Consider the following 14,611-nt stretch of genomic DNA (forward strand, 5'->3'; position numbering starts at 1 on the left):
AATAATGAACTGTTTTCTTAGTTCTGGTAATTTTGTAAGACACTTTCATGAAAAGTATTTCAAAACTCAAACCCTAGTCTGCAGTGGATAGCCTATAACTTCAGAGTAAGGCAACCCAGAGGGTAAAAACATGGAATTAAAAAATCACCAAAGTGATACTCTAAAATTTTAACAAGATACTAATTGGTAAAACAAATCCAAAGGATTCAAGTAAATTATGGAGTTTTAATGTATTTGACCCATGACATGAAAGTATGAGAAACAAGCTATGAAAATAATGTATCTTGCAAAAAGTTAATTACTGATCTCTGAATTGCAACATAATCATTTCCTGAAAGCATGCTGGTTTAGACAAATTTCTAAAAATTCTTCAGAGTCCTTGTATGTCTGTCTTCTGGACTTTCACATTGCATTTGAAATATGGCTCTTCAGCAGTTCTTGAACAGTTCCTTTGGACATTCAAAGGCTGTCTCAGCCAGGGCAAGTAAGGTTAACAAGACCTGTTAGCGTATTGTGTTGGAAATGTCATTATTAATTTACCATGTGGTTGCTGTAGGTGAAGATCTGTCATTTTGCATCAAAGAGAAGATTCATGAGCTGCTAAAGTAACTGACATCAGGATTCTGTAGGTGATCCTCCAATAAGGGCAGTTTTTTGGGTGATTGTCAGTTCAGGCCTGGGAGCCTGCTGAAAAGGTACCTTCTGTGAAAGGATGCAGGGGCTCAGTTCACAGAGCAGGAATGCTGTGGGGCAGTTGAAGAATACTAAATGTGTAAAACTAATTAGTGCTTGCAGGAGAGCTGAGAGCATTATACCACATGGCAATGTTTTATTATCAGCACACTCTTTGTTAGCAGTCCAAAAGTCAGTCTGTGTTCACCACATGGAGCACCTCCTGGGCAGAGCAGCTGTAGGTGATGTTCTTCCCAGAAGTAGACAGCATGTGCCACACAGATGTCTAACAATGTGTCTTCCTCACCCTCAAATTCTAAGGTGACTGCTTGCCATACCAGATCTACAGTGCAGTCTTCTGTCAGCAAATGGATGAACTTTCCAAAACAATGCAGTCAGCGTAGCCACTGCAAGAAACAGTCCCCTGGGAGTAGATAGTGAGCACTGTTGACTTCCTGTGGTGTATTTAACTGCTTCGTAGGCAGCTAAAGGACTAGAAAAATTGCAGAGCAAATTTCCTGGCCAAGGGAAACTTGTCAAATACTTTTGCACAAGTTGGTAAAGAATTGCAATGCCTGGGATTGAAGAGCAGAGCATGTTCTTAACCATGAGAGACAGATAGAAAAACTGACCATTAATGTCAGATTCTTCCAAAAAGAGATAAGTGTGCAAGGAGAGGAGTGGTGGGAGTTTTACTAAATTGTCTGGAATTGCAGAGCTTCTAGTAGGCATCCCCAGTACAAAGTTGGGAAAAGTCCACAATTCTTAAGGTCCAGCAGCAGTTCAGGGGGCAAGGTTACTCTCTTAGAAAGAGGCACAGGTTGCTTCAGAGGAAGCAGTGAGTTACGGTGAAGCAAACACCAGTGTGCTGTGAGCTACACCTGTGCAAACATGCTAATAGTGTATCAGCCCAATGGGGTGTGTGGCCACTGTGCGCAGCATCTCCTTTATTGGATGTGATTCCTCCTTCTCACCCAGGACACATTATCTTCATACCTCTGCCTTAAGCACTGGATGGGACAGAAGTGGATGGAAAGAATGTGGACTAGCCCACTCTAGATATTTTGCCAGAGCAGCTCTGTAGGACAGGGATATGGTATTGCAGGATTTATTCTGGCAAAAGATCACCATTAGTGGCTGCCCTGAAAGATTATAATGACAGAAAATCTTCCTTATGTGTTACAGCTGTGCAGAATTTTATGATAGATCACTGGAGCTGTACTGTGGTGTCTTCCCATGGCTCTGTCCTGGTCTAACCCAGAATTGAGACATATCAGGCTAAGTTCCCTTTGTACCAGTCACTGCAATACTGAAATTTTCTAATGTTTGAGGAGTTTCGAGTCTTGCCAATATGCTGCTGGTGTTAATTTTTACTTGAAGTTCAGATAATTTAGGGGTAGGGGAGGAATATAATGCAAGTAAAGAATGTGTAGGAAGCATTGGTTTATGGTCAAAATTAGTCCATCTGCATATCTAGAAACAAAACCAAATGTCTGTATATATTCTTTATTACAGCTCCATCAAGCAGAAAACCAGGGGACCCTCTGGTTATTTCTGATATCAAGAAAGGAAGTGTTGCTCACAGGTAAGATTCCCAAAAAAGCTCACATTAAAAATCTGTTTATGTGTGTAACCAGCCAAATTCAAATGAAACAGAGAGAGCTTGTAAGAGACTGTATACTTTTTTTTTTTTTAATAAAAACTTCTGTGAAAAGTTAGAAAATAAAAGGCATATTAAGAAATAATTGTCCTAAAAAATCCATCTTGTTTCTATAATAATGTTTAGACCTTTCTAGATACCTTTCTTTTAACGTTACTTGAGTTTCATGTAAGCTTGTTTGCTTGTTTGCAGGACTGGGACACTGGAACTGGGTGATAAGTTGCTGGCAATAGATAATATTCGACTTGACAACTGCTCAATGGAAGATGCTGTCCAGATCCTCCAGCACTGCGAGGACCTTGTAAAGCTAAAGATCCGCAAGGAAAGTTAGAAAATAAAAGGCATATTAAGAAATAATTGTCCTAAAAAATCCATCTTGTTTCTATAATAATGTTTAGACCTTTCTAGATACCTTTCTTTTAACGTTACTTGAGTTTCATGTAAGCTTGTTTGCTTGTTTGCAGGACTGGGACACTGGAACTGGGTGATAAGTTGCTGGCAATAGATAATATTCGACTTGACAACTGCTCAATGGAAGATGCTGTCCAGATCCTCCAGCACTGCGAGGACCTTGTAAAGCTAAAGATCCGCAAGGACGAAGATAATTCTGGTATTAGCAATGACTATTGCAGATTCCTGCGGATTTTCAGGATTTCTAGAGCATAGGGGATTTCCTTTCTATTTTAGTGAAATGTTTTTTCTGAACATGTCTGGTTTATGCTAATGATAATCAGAAAATGTCACCTAAAAAGAATTTTAATGGTATATAAAGTGTTGAATTTCCTCACTGGCTATATTGCTTGCTTTGCAAAATTAGGTCTTCAGTTCACTGAAAAGACAATTGGCCCTCAGGTGCAGCCATATAAAGTTGTTCTGTTTCTTACCAGAGTATTGGGATTTTCTCTGCTTTTAAAATTGGAATCATGGTTAGCAAAGTGTGGATACCTAGGCTTCAGTTCTCCAGCGAAGTGGTGTAGTGTGTGCTTTGTCCATAAACTTAAAAATTTGACTTTTGACAAGGTAAGTAGTACTTTACACACTGTGCTGGATATCTGATGGAGGAGCCATGTCTGATCAGCCCAATGGAATAATGGACCTGCCATAATTTTCTGCACCTTTTTGTGCAGAAAAGAAGACAACTATTAATAGTCTTGTGTCTTCCCCACTGTGGATTCCATAAGAGCAGAATTTGTATCTGGAGATTATAGTAGTGAGTTCTGTTATGCACTGTAGGGCAAAGGAAGTAAGACAGTTATAACTGCTATTACTGCTGGTGTTTGTATTACAGTGTTACACAAAAGCACAAACTGAAGATTCACTTCTCTTCAGCTCTTTACAAAAAGAGCTTCTCACAGCAAAAAGGCACAACCTGCCACACTTTATTATTTGAAATTAAGTGCAGCTGTTGAAGTGCTGTTTAGAATTGCACTGGAAGACTCTTTTCCTTTTTCTTTCCCCCTCCTAACTGATTTTGAAAGCAAACCAAGTATCTTCTCAGTATTATAGTACAAAGCAAAGGCAGCTGCATTTAGTACCTTGTGCAAATTGTTGCTGTAAATGAAATGGGGATTTTGGTCTCCACTCATGGAAAAGAGATCTTTGCTCTCTTAGGCATTGCACACCACGGTATCTGCTACAGATTTTAGTCTCAGTGGGATTCTTATGCCACAGTTTTCCTTTACACACTCACATTGCTTAATATGTATCTATACCAAGATTCTCACACAACTACAGTGTTTTATCCAGACATGATTGGTGTAACTGAACAGATTCAAGTGTAACTGGAATAAACTCATAAACCTACTAAAAAAAATTCTTTGTACAAATTGTTCTTGTAAGAGTTGACTAAGTGTCAAAGCGTAAATGAAAGTATTTATAGCAGATTTCAGGTAGTTTGAAATTTGAAATGAATGAGTGTCTCCTCAAATGTTAAAGAAAAAATATTTAGTGGCATAACAGTAGCAAAGGTGTAATAAAAAGTATATCTCAGTTAAAATAATTCTTTGTATGTTTGCCATTAATTTACTTATGAAAGTTTTTTTTTTCTCACAAAGGAAGAAATGTGCTGCTGAAACTCAACAGAGGAAAATAGTAAATTCCCTGAGAAAATAAAAGCCTAATGCTGATTGATGAGTAGGCATGGAGCACTCCAAAATGTTTTGTAAAGCACAGAGTAAGATTAAGATTTAAACTTCTTTTTATTTCTCACTGCATGCTTTTTTGAGGAAGGTGAGGCAGGGAGTGGGTGTCTCAGAGCTGCGTTCCTCTGAGCCACCGTGCAGCTGAGGCCACAGCAGGGTCAGGCATGTCAGGGGCTCCCCAGATCCTGCTGCTCTGCCCTTGTCACTGTATTGCTCTGATGTTGTTCTGATGAGCAAGAGGCCAGTGGGCAGAGCAGAGGCGCTGCAGCACAGAGGATCGACTTTCATTAAATGTGGTTTCCAAGAATTAGCCACAAGAATTGCATCACAAGAAAAGAAAGATGGAAAATCTCAAAAACATGAGACCCATAACCATAGTACTTCAGTTATATCTTCTCCCCAGATGGAGGTATGTTTCCAGCAATTTTTCTCTTTCCTTTTCTGCTTGCCAGCTTCTCGAACTGAGGACAGTCTTAAATCCTGATTAACCTAATGGCTAGCTCCCTTTCTTGAATATCACCATTCTTTGCTTTCACATGGCAGAACTGGCCTTCCTGGTGAATTTAGACCACATGTATGCCCTGTTCTTGGATAGCTCCAGCATTCTGCTCAGCATAACATTCTGCCAATAATTGTCTGACCTACAGCTAACCAGAAAACAGACATAATGGACCAGTCTTCTTTCCAGTCATTCACTGAGATCTCTCTCTTCCAGCTCTCATGTGGAAGGGCTGCTGATTCTTAGTAACTTTTTATTCACTTTGTGTTTATAGCAGAGAAATGTTAATGTTGTATCGCTTGTTAGCAAGTGCTGGCTGTTACATTTTCAGCTAGCTTGGTGTGTTACTTTCCACCTTTCAGTTGAAGTCTTGTACCATGTCCATGCCATATCTGGATGAGCAGTGCCAGCTTTAGACCCCAGGGAATTTGTGGTTGTTCCATAAATGCTTTAAGCAAGCAAAGCTGCCCCTGTCCTGCTGTGCAGTGGCTGCTTGCATGCCAGCCCACTGTGAGCCACACAGGGGCTTCCAGTGACATCTGGGGAGCTGGGTGCTTCTGGAAAGGGCATGGCAAACAAAGTGCAGTTGATGTGAACTGTGCCAAAACACTGATGGCAATGCCAGGTAGGCACAAAACCCCCTGTATTCTTTGCTAAAGGAGCACCACTAATGCTTCTCTCCTTTGATTCTCTGTGTGTAGCTTTTTCTGTACATGGATAGCAAGGAGGAAATAGAAGAGAGTGGAAGGGGAAGGTGGGGGGCTGAAGATCTAAATTTTCTGAAAATTGGGAAGAAGCAAAGTAGCTTCAAAGATATTAGTGTTCCTGCAGTTCTGCCTAAAGTATCACATTCACTATTAGAAGGAGGCAACTCTTTGAGCCTTTGCTAGTGATGTAGGTGGGTTTTTTTTTTTCCCCTTTCTAAGCTTTTCTATCTACAGGAACAGGAATGATAACATTTGAATTTTCTAAGTGGTTTTCGTTTTAGTAGCATTTATGGAATGTGCATCCTAGACATTTTCTACATTCAGTGAACTGCTTAAAATGTCATTACCCACAGATCTAAGAGAATTTGTCCACCAGACCAGTTGTCCTGGCTGAATTCCAATATCAGAACATGAGCTAGAAAGCATTTGTTATTTTGATTTGAGGACAATTTTGGCGTTTTAAATTTTAAAATATTACTTCACTACTCAAAAATGCTGCAGTTGATTGCTGTCTTGCTGTGGTTTGGGTTTTTTAATAATATGTAAAGAGCATTGTATAAATACATGCACATATCTTTTTGGTGCAATGCCTATTGAGTGTTGTTTAGGGAAATACATTGTATTCAAGTTTACTCGGTGATGGATTCTTTTCCAATTCTATTTCCAATTCCAAGATAATTGTTTGGTGAGATAAAACTTCAAAATAATGCAAATTACTTCATACAATATCATGAAATAATATCTAATGGGCTTACTATTCAGTTTAGTTGATAATTCAGTATACAGAAGATGTTTTGAGCTTTTTGTAACAGAATCAAAAATATGTCCATCAAAAACATGGACTATTTTAGGAATACAGCTGTTCATCTTATAATGGCTTCTGACTTTTCCCAGAATTCTTTTAAGAAAATTTGGGTTTAAATCTTTCGAATTACCTTTAATTTTAAATACCTTCTATTCAGTTCAAGAAACAGATAAGTATCAGTATTTATACCATAGTAGTAACTTGCCTTTTCTCTAATAATGTGACACTGTGGCAAATAAGACAACAGCCTCCTGGTCTGCAAGAGGCAGAGCCTGGCCAGCAGGTCAAAGGAGGTGATACTTCTCTGGTGCTCAGCAGTGCAGAGGGATTCTGGAGTGCTGGGTCCAGTCCATGGGCTCCCCAGTACAAGACAGACAGTGGATGAGGTCCGGCAAAGGGTCACAATGGTAACAAAAGGCAAAGAGCAGCAGGATCTGGGGAGCCCCTGACATGCCTCATCCTGCTGTGGCCTCAGCTGCACGGTGGCTCAGAGGAACACAGCTCTGAGACCCCCCCCCCCCCCCCCCCCCCCCCCCCCCCCCCCCACACAACAACACAGCAAGGCTTTTATTTTCTCAGGGAAACTCTGTTGAGTTTGAGCAGCACATTTCTTCTTTTGTGAGGAAAAAAACTTTCATAAGAACATAATGGTAACAAAGAGGCCAGAGCATCTCTCCTCTAAGAAAAGGCTGGGGGAGATAGGACCACTCAGCCTGGAGAATCTTATTAGGGTGTATAAATATCTGAAGGGAGGGTGTAAAGCAGACAGAGCCAGGCTCTCCTCAGTGGTGCCCAGTGGCAGGACCAGGGGGAATGAACACAAACCTAAACACGTGAGGTTCTGTTAGTGTCAGGAAACACTTCTTAACTTTAAGAGTGACAAAACCCTGGCAGAGGTTATACAGAGAGGTTGTGGGGTTTCTACCCATGGAGATGAATTCAAGAGCCAGCTGGACACAACCTTGTGAAACCAGCTGTAGTTGGCCCTGCTTGTCCAAGGAGGCTGGACAAGGTGGCATCCAGAGATCCTTTTCAACTTCAATCAATCTGTGATTCTGTAATGAAATAGCCTAAGGTTTAGGTTAATAGGAAAGGAGATCTACAGATTTTAAAGAGAGTAAAATTTAGTCTTAACAGAATGAGGAGAGTTTTTCTATCAACTTGTGTTCAGCTTTTGGCAATAAAAAATTGCATAATAGGTAATTTTTTTTTTTAGAAAATGATCCAGTAGAATATGATTAAGAATTGTATCTGAAATGTGATCCTTTGATAATGTTGTTTGATTACCAGTCACTAGACTGAATATGCTATTTCTTTCATAAGAAACCAATTGCATCCCTTTGGCATTTATTGCAGATGAACAGGAGAGCTCTGGAGCAATTATTTATACTGTTGAACTCAAGCGCTATGGTGGGCCTCTTGGAATTACAATCTCTGGTACTGAAGAGCCCTTTGATCCCATAATCATTTCCAGCCTTACAAAGGGAGGATTAGCTGAAAGGTAAGTTGGAAAGAAAATTATTTTTAATGTTCTCTCTGTCAATAGAGAGGTTAGTTTGGTTTGCCTAAAACCCCTGATTTTCCTGGGTTAGCAATTGATTTTTTTATAATTCTCCAAATCTGAGTTCATAATCTTTTTGCTGCTGTTTTTTGATCATTGCCAAGCTCCAGGAGCATGAGCAGGATGTACATACCATACAAAGCAGAGGATTATGTATTATTGTAGATCACCAAGGAAAACCTAATCAATCAAACTTAGCAGTCACAGGAACATTTCAGCAGTCTTTTAAAACCAATAGTGTTGTATAGTACAGTAAGTAAAGAAAGCACTTCATGTGGGCAAGTTTATCTGAACCCATCATACACTTACCTGCCTCTGCATGTGCACTTACATACACCATAGGAAACATTATCAGAGGAGCAGAAATGCTCCTTATGGTAAGTGATAGATAGAGAATAAGGAAAATGATCAGGATTTCTGTCGCCTGTTATTTCTCAGATTGGTTGAGTCGTTGAAATTTGGTGGTTTCAGAGAGAAGGTACAGCACACAAAATACGATACTGTGCACAGCCAGAACCATTTAGACAAAAATAATTTATTTTCTTTTCTTGATTGACCCATCGTGAAGGCCAGGTTTGTGGAATAGCTGGTTGCTTGCTTACACTGCTTTTTTTTATGTTGTGACACTTCTAGAAACTTGACTCATTTTAGGACTCACTAAGCTGTCTGAAATTGCTCTTGAGCAGGTGGGCTGCAGTGAGTTTCATCCACAGGTGATTAACTCAACTGTCACAGTAACACAGAAATGCACATCATGCCTCAGCTCTGCTATTGTCACTACAACAAAGGTGAATTGCTTTAAGCATTTCTAACAAAAGAATTACTCTGTGACACAGCAGTAAAAGCAAAATAAAAGAAAGAAAGGGAGATGAGACTTTAATGCTCCAAAATGCAAAGAAATTGCCTTTGTTGCCTTTTACACTCTCTTCTCAATGTTTTATTTGTCTCTTATTGTAGGACTGGGGCAATTCACATAGGAGACAGAATCCTAGCAATAAATAGTAGCAGTCTGAAAGGAAAACCTTTGAGTGAAGCCATTCATTTGTTACAGATGGCAGGAGAAACTGTCACCTTGAAAATCAAGAAGCAAACAGATGGTGAGTGTGGCCAAGGGTACCATCCATGGTCCTTAATGCACGTGTTACTGCAGATTAACAAGCATTTAGCCCATCCATGGAAAAGCTTAGTGTCTGGAGTAAAAACCAGATTCTCAGAACTGCAGTAAAGCAAGGATCAACACCTTTTTTTATATAATCCTATTCAGCTACCAGTCCCAAGAAATTTTCTGTGCCTGTGGGTCACGTGAGTGAGCTGAGTGATGCTGAGGATGAAAGCTCTGCTGCACAGAAATCTGGCAAGCTCTCAGACATCTATTCCACTACAGTCCCAAGTGTGGACAGCGCAGTGGAGTCCTGGGATGGTTCTGGTATTGATACTAGCTTTGGAAATCAAGGTACTGTCAAAAATACAATTGACATTTAAAGCAGGAATTATTGCCTTCATGGTTGACCTTCCTTTGCCCTAAGTAGAACTTTTTTATCTGTACTAACTTTTAACCCTGTACTTTATAATGTGCTGCTGTCTCATTATGACCACACATCTCGGCAGGCAGCATGATTTCTTGCACTTGGCTGGCCTCAGATTCATTCTTTCATGAGGATGTGATGTGTTACAAAGCATTTATCAATACATTAACAGGCTTTTGTTAGCTTTACTGACATCTGAATAGCTTGGTCCATAGCTCATCCACAACTAAATGAGTTTATCCTTCAAGTACAGATCAATGCAAGGCACAGAACACTCTGGAGATGTTCATGAGTTTGATGCCCATATGCATTAATTTTTAAATGACAACAGATTTATTATAAACTGCTCAAGGGCAACATTATCATTGCGTATAATTTGTAAATCTTTTGCTTCTTCCTCATTCCTGCAGTATTAACACCTAATTCTCAGCTGTCAAAAACAATCATTCCATTTAAATACATGATTTTCTATAATGATAATTTTTTCACCTCTCTCTGACTATTGTTTTATATAGGATTTTCAAATAATTTCAGTCTGTAACACATGTTTATTTAGGCAGTGAAGGATGTAGACATCCTGTAATATTCTTGATAACAAGAAAAGTAACTTACACACAACTTCAGTGTTTTATTTAACTCTTTTAAAAATGTTTCTTTCCATAGCAAAGCATGTATTCCCATTACCTGGGAGGTATTTGGACAGATAGATCCTTACCTCAAATAACTTTTCCACTGGAGCTGGAATTTGGATGAATTTGATCCCTTTTCTTAACTGTGTTAGTCAGTTTACCAAAATAAGTTATATTAGATTTTCTTCTGGTATTTTTGATAGTTCTAAGGAGAGCTATTGCTGAATAAGTGCTAGGATGGTAATTCTCATTTTCTGGATGAATTGAATGTATTTGCAGCAAATTGTTCAGCTGTGGAAAGGATTGAGGCCCAGAATGCTTTCCAAAGTCCTGATGATTTGGATTGTGTGCCAAAGCTGAACCAGTATCTCAAGGCAGATTTTTTTTTAACTCCCTTGAAAAAATCAGCCCAGACTTGGCTGGATACATGGCACCTCTGCTAAACAGCCTGAGTGCAAACAGATTTGTGCCTTTATCCCTTGGTATCGTGGTGGCCCCCATTTCTATAAAAGTTCATTCTGTCTTGACCCATCAAGCTGAGTTTGGCTTTGCTCCAGACCCTTCTTGGCAATAGGCACAGACTAAGCAAGTTGAGGGGTTTGGGGGATGGTTCTGCAGCACCAGATAATGCTTTATCCTATTAATTACCAATTTAATGCTGAGGAGCTGTCTTTTCTGTCCTTGAATTAATACCCCATTTTGTACCTTTGTCTTATGTGTCTGTTTTACTAATCCAGAGCTTCACCACACAGCAGTCACATTTCCCAGCCAATACCTTTCCTAGATTCTGGGACTGTGTTAATATCTGCCAGTTTGCTGGAAAATGCTCACAGCTCTGTAGGTACACAGCATTTGAGGGAGACAGGTCTAGCCTGATTTAGGGAAGCGAATTACCCTCTTTAGGGGGGGGGGAAGCAGTGATAATAATAACACTTCCTAATCCAGTATGCACATGAAAAAACACCAACTACAGAGCTAAAAAAGTAATATATCAAGGTGCAGTATATTACGTACATATATGTTTTATATATATATGTCTCTATGTGTGTGTGTATACATATATATATATATAGTTTACCTATTATGTATATCAGTTCTACCATAATGGATTTTGTTGGATTTTGCTTACTAGATCAGCATCAGCTTGTGACTCATTGATCCATATGTTCTTCTTGATACATCACTTGGAAACTGCTTCCTACTTGGAATTCAAATTACACCTGGTTTCAATTAAAGTACTATTGAAGTAATACCTGCTTTGCTAGTATGGTAAAAGCACCCAGAAATAAACTCTGCAGGTCTAAAAGCCACGTGATGCCACTTACACAGCATTGAGACACTTAGAAATGAGTGATAGAGATGTTGTATATTGGTCCTGGGAACATGTGCCCATTGTAAGACAGGCCTTCCCTGAGCTCTCAGAGCCCTAACAAAAGGGCATATGAAAAGCCAAGTTCATGGGATTTTTTAATGCATCTTTGGAAACTTTTTTCAACACATGTGAAGCAGTTTTCTTAATAAGTTAGCTTTAATTTTGGGCGTGTTGCATATGACCATGTTAACACATATTTAACATGTGATTTATTCACTACTGTTCAATCTAGGATGTCAAATTGGAAATTGATAAATTGTGGGGCAGTATCTAGAACTAAATATAGAAGCAGCTGAGACATAAACAGTAGGAGAACAGTGTTAGATGTATTTAAGATTTTGCTTCCACAAGTGAAACTCTAGGCATAATCTAGATCAAATAATCTGGCTACAGAAAAAAATAAGTTGACGCTGACAAATTCAACAGTTCTTGAGAAGCCAGCTTCAGAGGTGTGCTTTCCTGTCATTTCAGCATATGCATTGCTGCAAATTAGTAATTCATCTTTTTAGGACACACCTATCAGGCTTCAGGATACAACTTCAATGCCTATGAGTGGAGGAGTCCCAAGCAGGGCAGTTTGTCCCCTCCAGGCAAACCACGGAACCACCCGTTCCATGATCCAGGGCTGAGTGACGACGAGTGGGACCGACCTGCAGCAAGCACGTGAGTGCCAGATGAGTGTCTGTTCTCTGGCCTGCAGCTGTGCCTCAAAAATGAGCAAGCACTTGTTGTCTTGAATGAAATTATGTTTTTCTAAGGAAATTCCAGCAGCTCTTCCTTTGAATATGAAACACAGTATACTTAATGACACTTACTGAGGTGGATTAGTGGTCTTTATGGAGGATTATGATGCCAACACCAAGACCTATATTTATTTCAAGTTACTTCAGCCTATAAAACACAGCATTTATCCCTTAAGAACAAACAAACAAAAAAATTAGGGCATTTCCCTGGGCAAATTTCAGAAAAAATCTGATCTGTTTTCCACTCCACAAAAATAAACCTACAGATAATGTGGCTGAAGACAACTGGTGTGTTAATCTTGTATCTTCTATGAAAATTCCTTTTGGTTTGGGCAAAGAAGCACAAATTACAGTCTTCTTCCATAAATGCTTGAGACATTCACATTCAGTAGGAGTAAAAAGTGATCCAGGTACTAATGTCTTGTCCAACTATTGGTATTTTGCCATGCATTTATTTCTTCTCTCCTGAGATGTAAATCTCATTTTCAGTTAATTTCTCTGCAGACAAAAGCATTTCCTGAGGGAAAAAAATTTACTTCACAATTCCTGGAGATAGCGAATGACCCAAAAATCTATCTTCTGTTCTAAGTTTTCTTTTCTTTTGGATTTGTTAGTGGATCCACTGCAGAGACTTGGGTAATTTCTGCCAATGAACAGTTCTTCCTCAGATGTGGAAAGACAGGCATCACAGTAAAAGAGATTTCTGTGCTCTTTGCACGCACCCTCAGGACCTGCAGACATGCATGTCCTTCATGAGAAATACACTTTCTTGGTGTGCCCGCACAGCGAGTCTGAAATCCCAGTCTGTGAAAAATTCAAGTTTAGTATCAAAAAAACCCCTTCCCTGGTGCCTGTATAAACACACTGGGTAAGGAAATCCATGAGGTCCAGTCTGTAAGCTTTGAAATACAAATCAAGGCAAAGATTAGATGCTGCTTTCAGAATTTGAATGACAAACCCTCTGATACAGCCCATGGCTTTGTGGCATTTTGTCTGGAGACAAGCCTGGCAAGATGACAGCTGAGATATGAGCAAGTGTGAATTCCCAGTCCATATCCAGCTCCTTTGGTCCCTACTGCAGAAGCACACACTGGCAGTTTTCATAGGCTAGTAGTGGGCAGTGTTTGATAAAGGAAATTAGATAATTTTCTTCATACTGCCCATTCTTGGTAGCCTAATATTTTTAGTTTAATAGGGTCTTTATCCACAGTTACAGCCCATATTTTGTTTCTCAAATGAGATGCAGCCATGATTCCAGAACACCTCCTGTTTTGCAGCTATGTAAGTAATGGGCTGAAAAAGTTGATGAGCAGCGAATCAGGGAGCTGGATTGTAAAATACAGAATCTTCTAAATGAAAAGCATGTGTTCTATTACCATTTTAAAGCACTGTTCAGCAGAAAGTGTGCACAGTAAAGAGTCTTGTTCTGCTTGTCAATGTGACTTACACCCGAGAGATACAGTACAAATTAAAATAATGATTACTTTAATGCTGTATCTATAAAATGGATGGTGATCTGATGGTGTTGCTATCCCAAATGCTGGAGTGTTTGAGAAGGCTATGTCTGTCCTTCAAGCCTGTTACAGGAATCCTCAGAAAAAAGCACTACTTTTCTTGTAGTTCTAGCTAAACAACTTCTTTTTTTCTCTAGCTGTAGAAAGTAATTTTTTCTTGCCTTTTTTTGTGTAGCACAGCTTCCAAGAATATGTGGCAACAGAAGGAGACTGAGACATTGGGAGAGAATCAAGAAAACCATTTAAAGCAAACATCTGTAGAAAGATCAGGTGGAGAGAGCATCAGAAGCATGAAGAAAGAGGGAAAGATGTGGAAAGGTGCCTCTGGAGGGCAAAGGAAAGGTGGGGGACAGCTGGAAGAGTGGAATACTTCCAGGTAGGAAACCAAAAAGTGCACAGAAGTGAGATCCAGCTGGGCTGAGGCAGAGGTGGGGGGTGGGGGGTGTGAGAAGACAAGGGAAGAAAGGAAAATCAGTTGAAATGAGAAAAACAGGGTAAAAGCAGAAAGCACCACATTAACTTGCTGTTGATTGACAGAGAAATTTCAGTGGGCAAGCAAATGATATCAGAGATCTTAAACCACTCTCTAGCCTGATGTCTACCTATCACTGGCAGGTAGGACAAGTCAGTTGCAGTTCCTGCTGCAGAGAAAATGTTTAACACATTAAAACATCAATGCTTGCAGGAATGAGTCTGCCAGATCCAAGAACCTCCTGATTAAAAAACTAAAAAACACAAAGATTTTGTCCCTCATATGGGAGTGAGAACCAAACCAGATACCC

At 39.6% G+C, this 14,611-nt stretch overlaps 1 protein-coding gene across 3 annotated transcripts in view; it reads left to right on the forward strand.

Moving 5' to 3' along the window:
• GRIP1 (glutamate receptor interacting protein 1) overlaps positions 1–14,611 on the forward strand; it is a 219,257-nt gene that overhangs the window by 189,866 nt on the left and 14,780 nt on the right. For all 3 annotated transcript variants that reach the window (XM_031055601.1, XM_031055602.1, XM_014312381.2), the window contains 7 exons: positions 2,188–2,257; positions 2,797–2,942; positions 7,841–7,985; positions 9,003–9,142; positions 9,310–9,498; positions 12,082–12,235; positions 14,005–14,205. In XM_031055601.1, coding sequence (XP_030911461.1) covers positions 2,188–2,257; positions 2,797–2,942; positions 7,841–7,985; positions 9,003–9,142; positions 9,310–9,498; positions 12,082–12,235; positions 14,005–14,205 — 1,045 coding nt within the window. The remainder of the gene's footprint in view (positions 1–2,187; positions 2,258–2,796; positions 2,943–7,840; positions 7,986–9,002; positions 9,143–9,309; positions 9,499–12,081; positions 12,236–14,004; positions 14,206–14,611) is intronic.

Source organism: Geospiza fortis, unplaced genomic scaffold (assembly GCF_000277835.1).
Source record: "Geospiza fortis unplaced genomic scaffold, GeoFor_1.0 scaffold166, whole genome shotgun sequence".
Taxonomy (NCBI): domain Eukaryota; kingdom Metazoa; phylum Chordata; class Aves; order Passeriformes; family Thraupidae; genus Geospiza; species Geospiza fortis.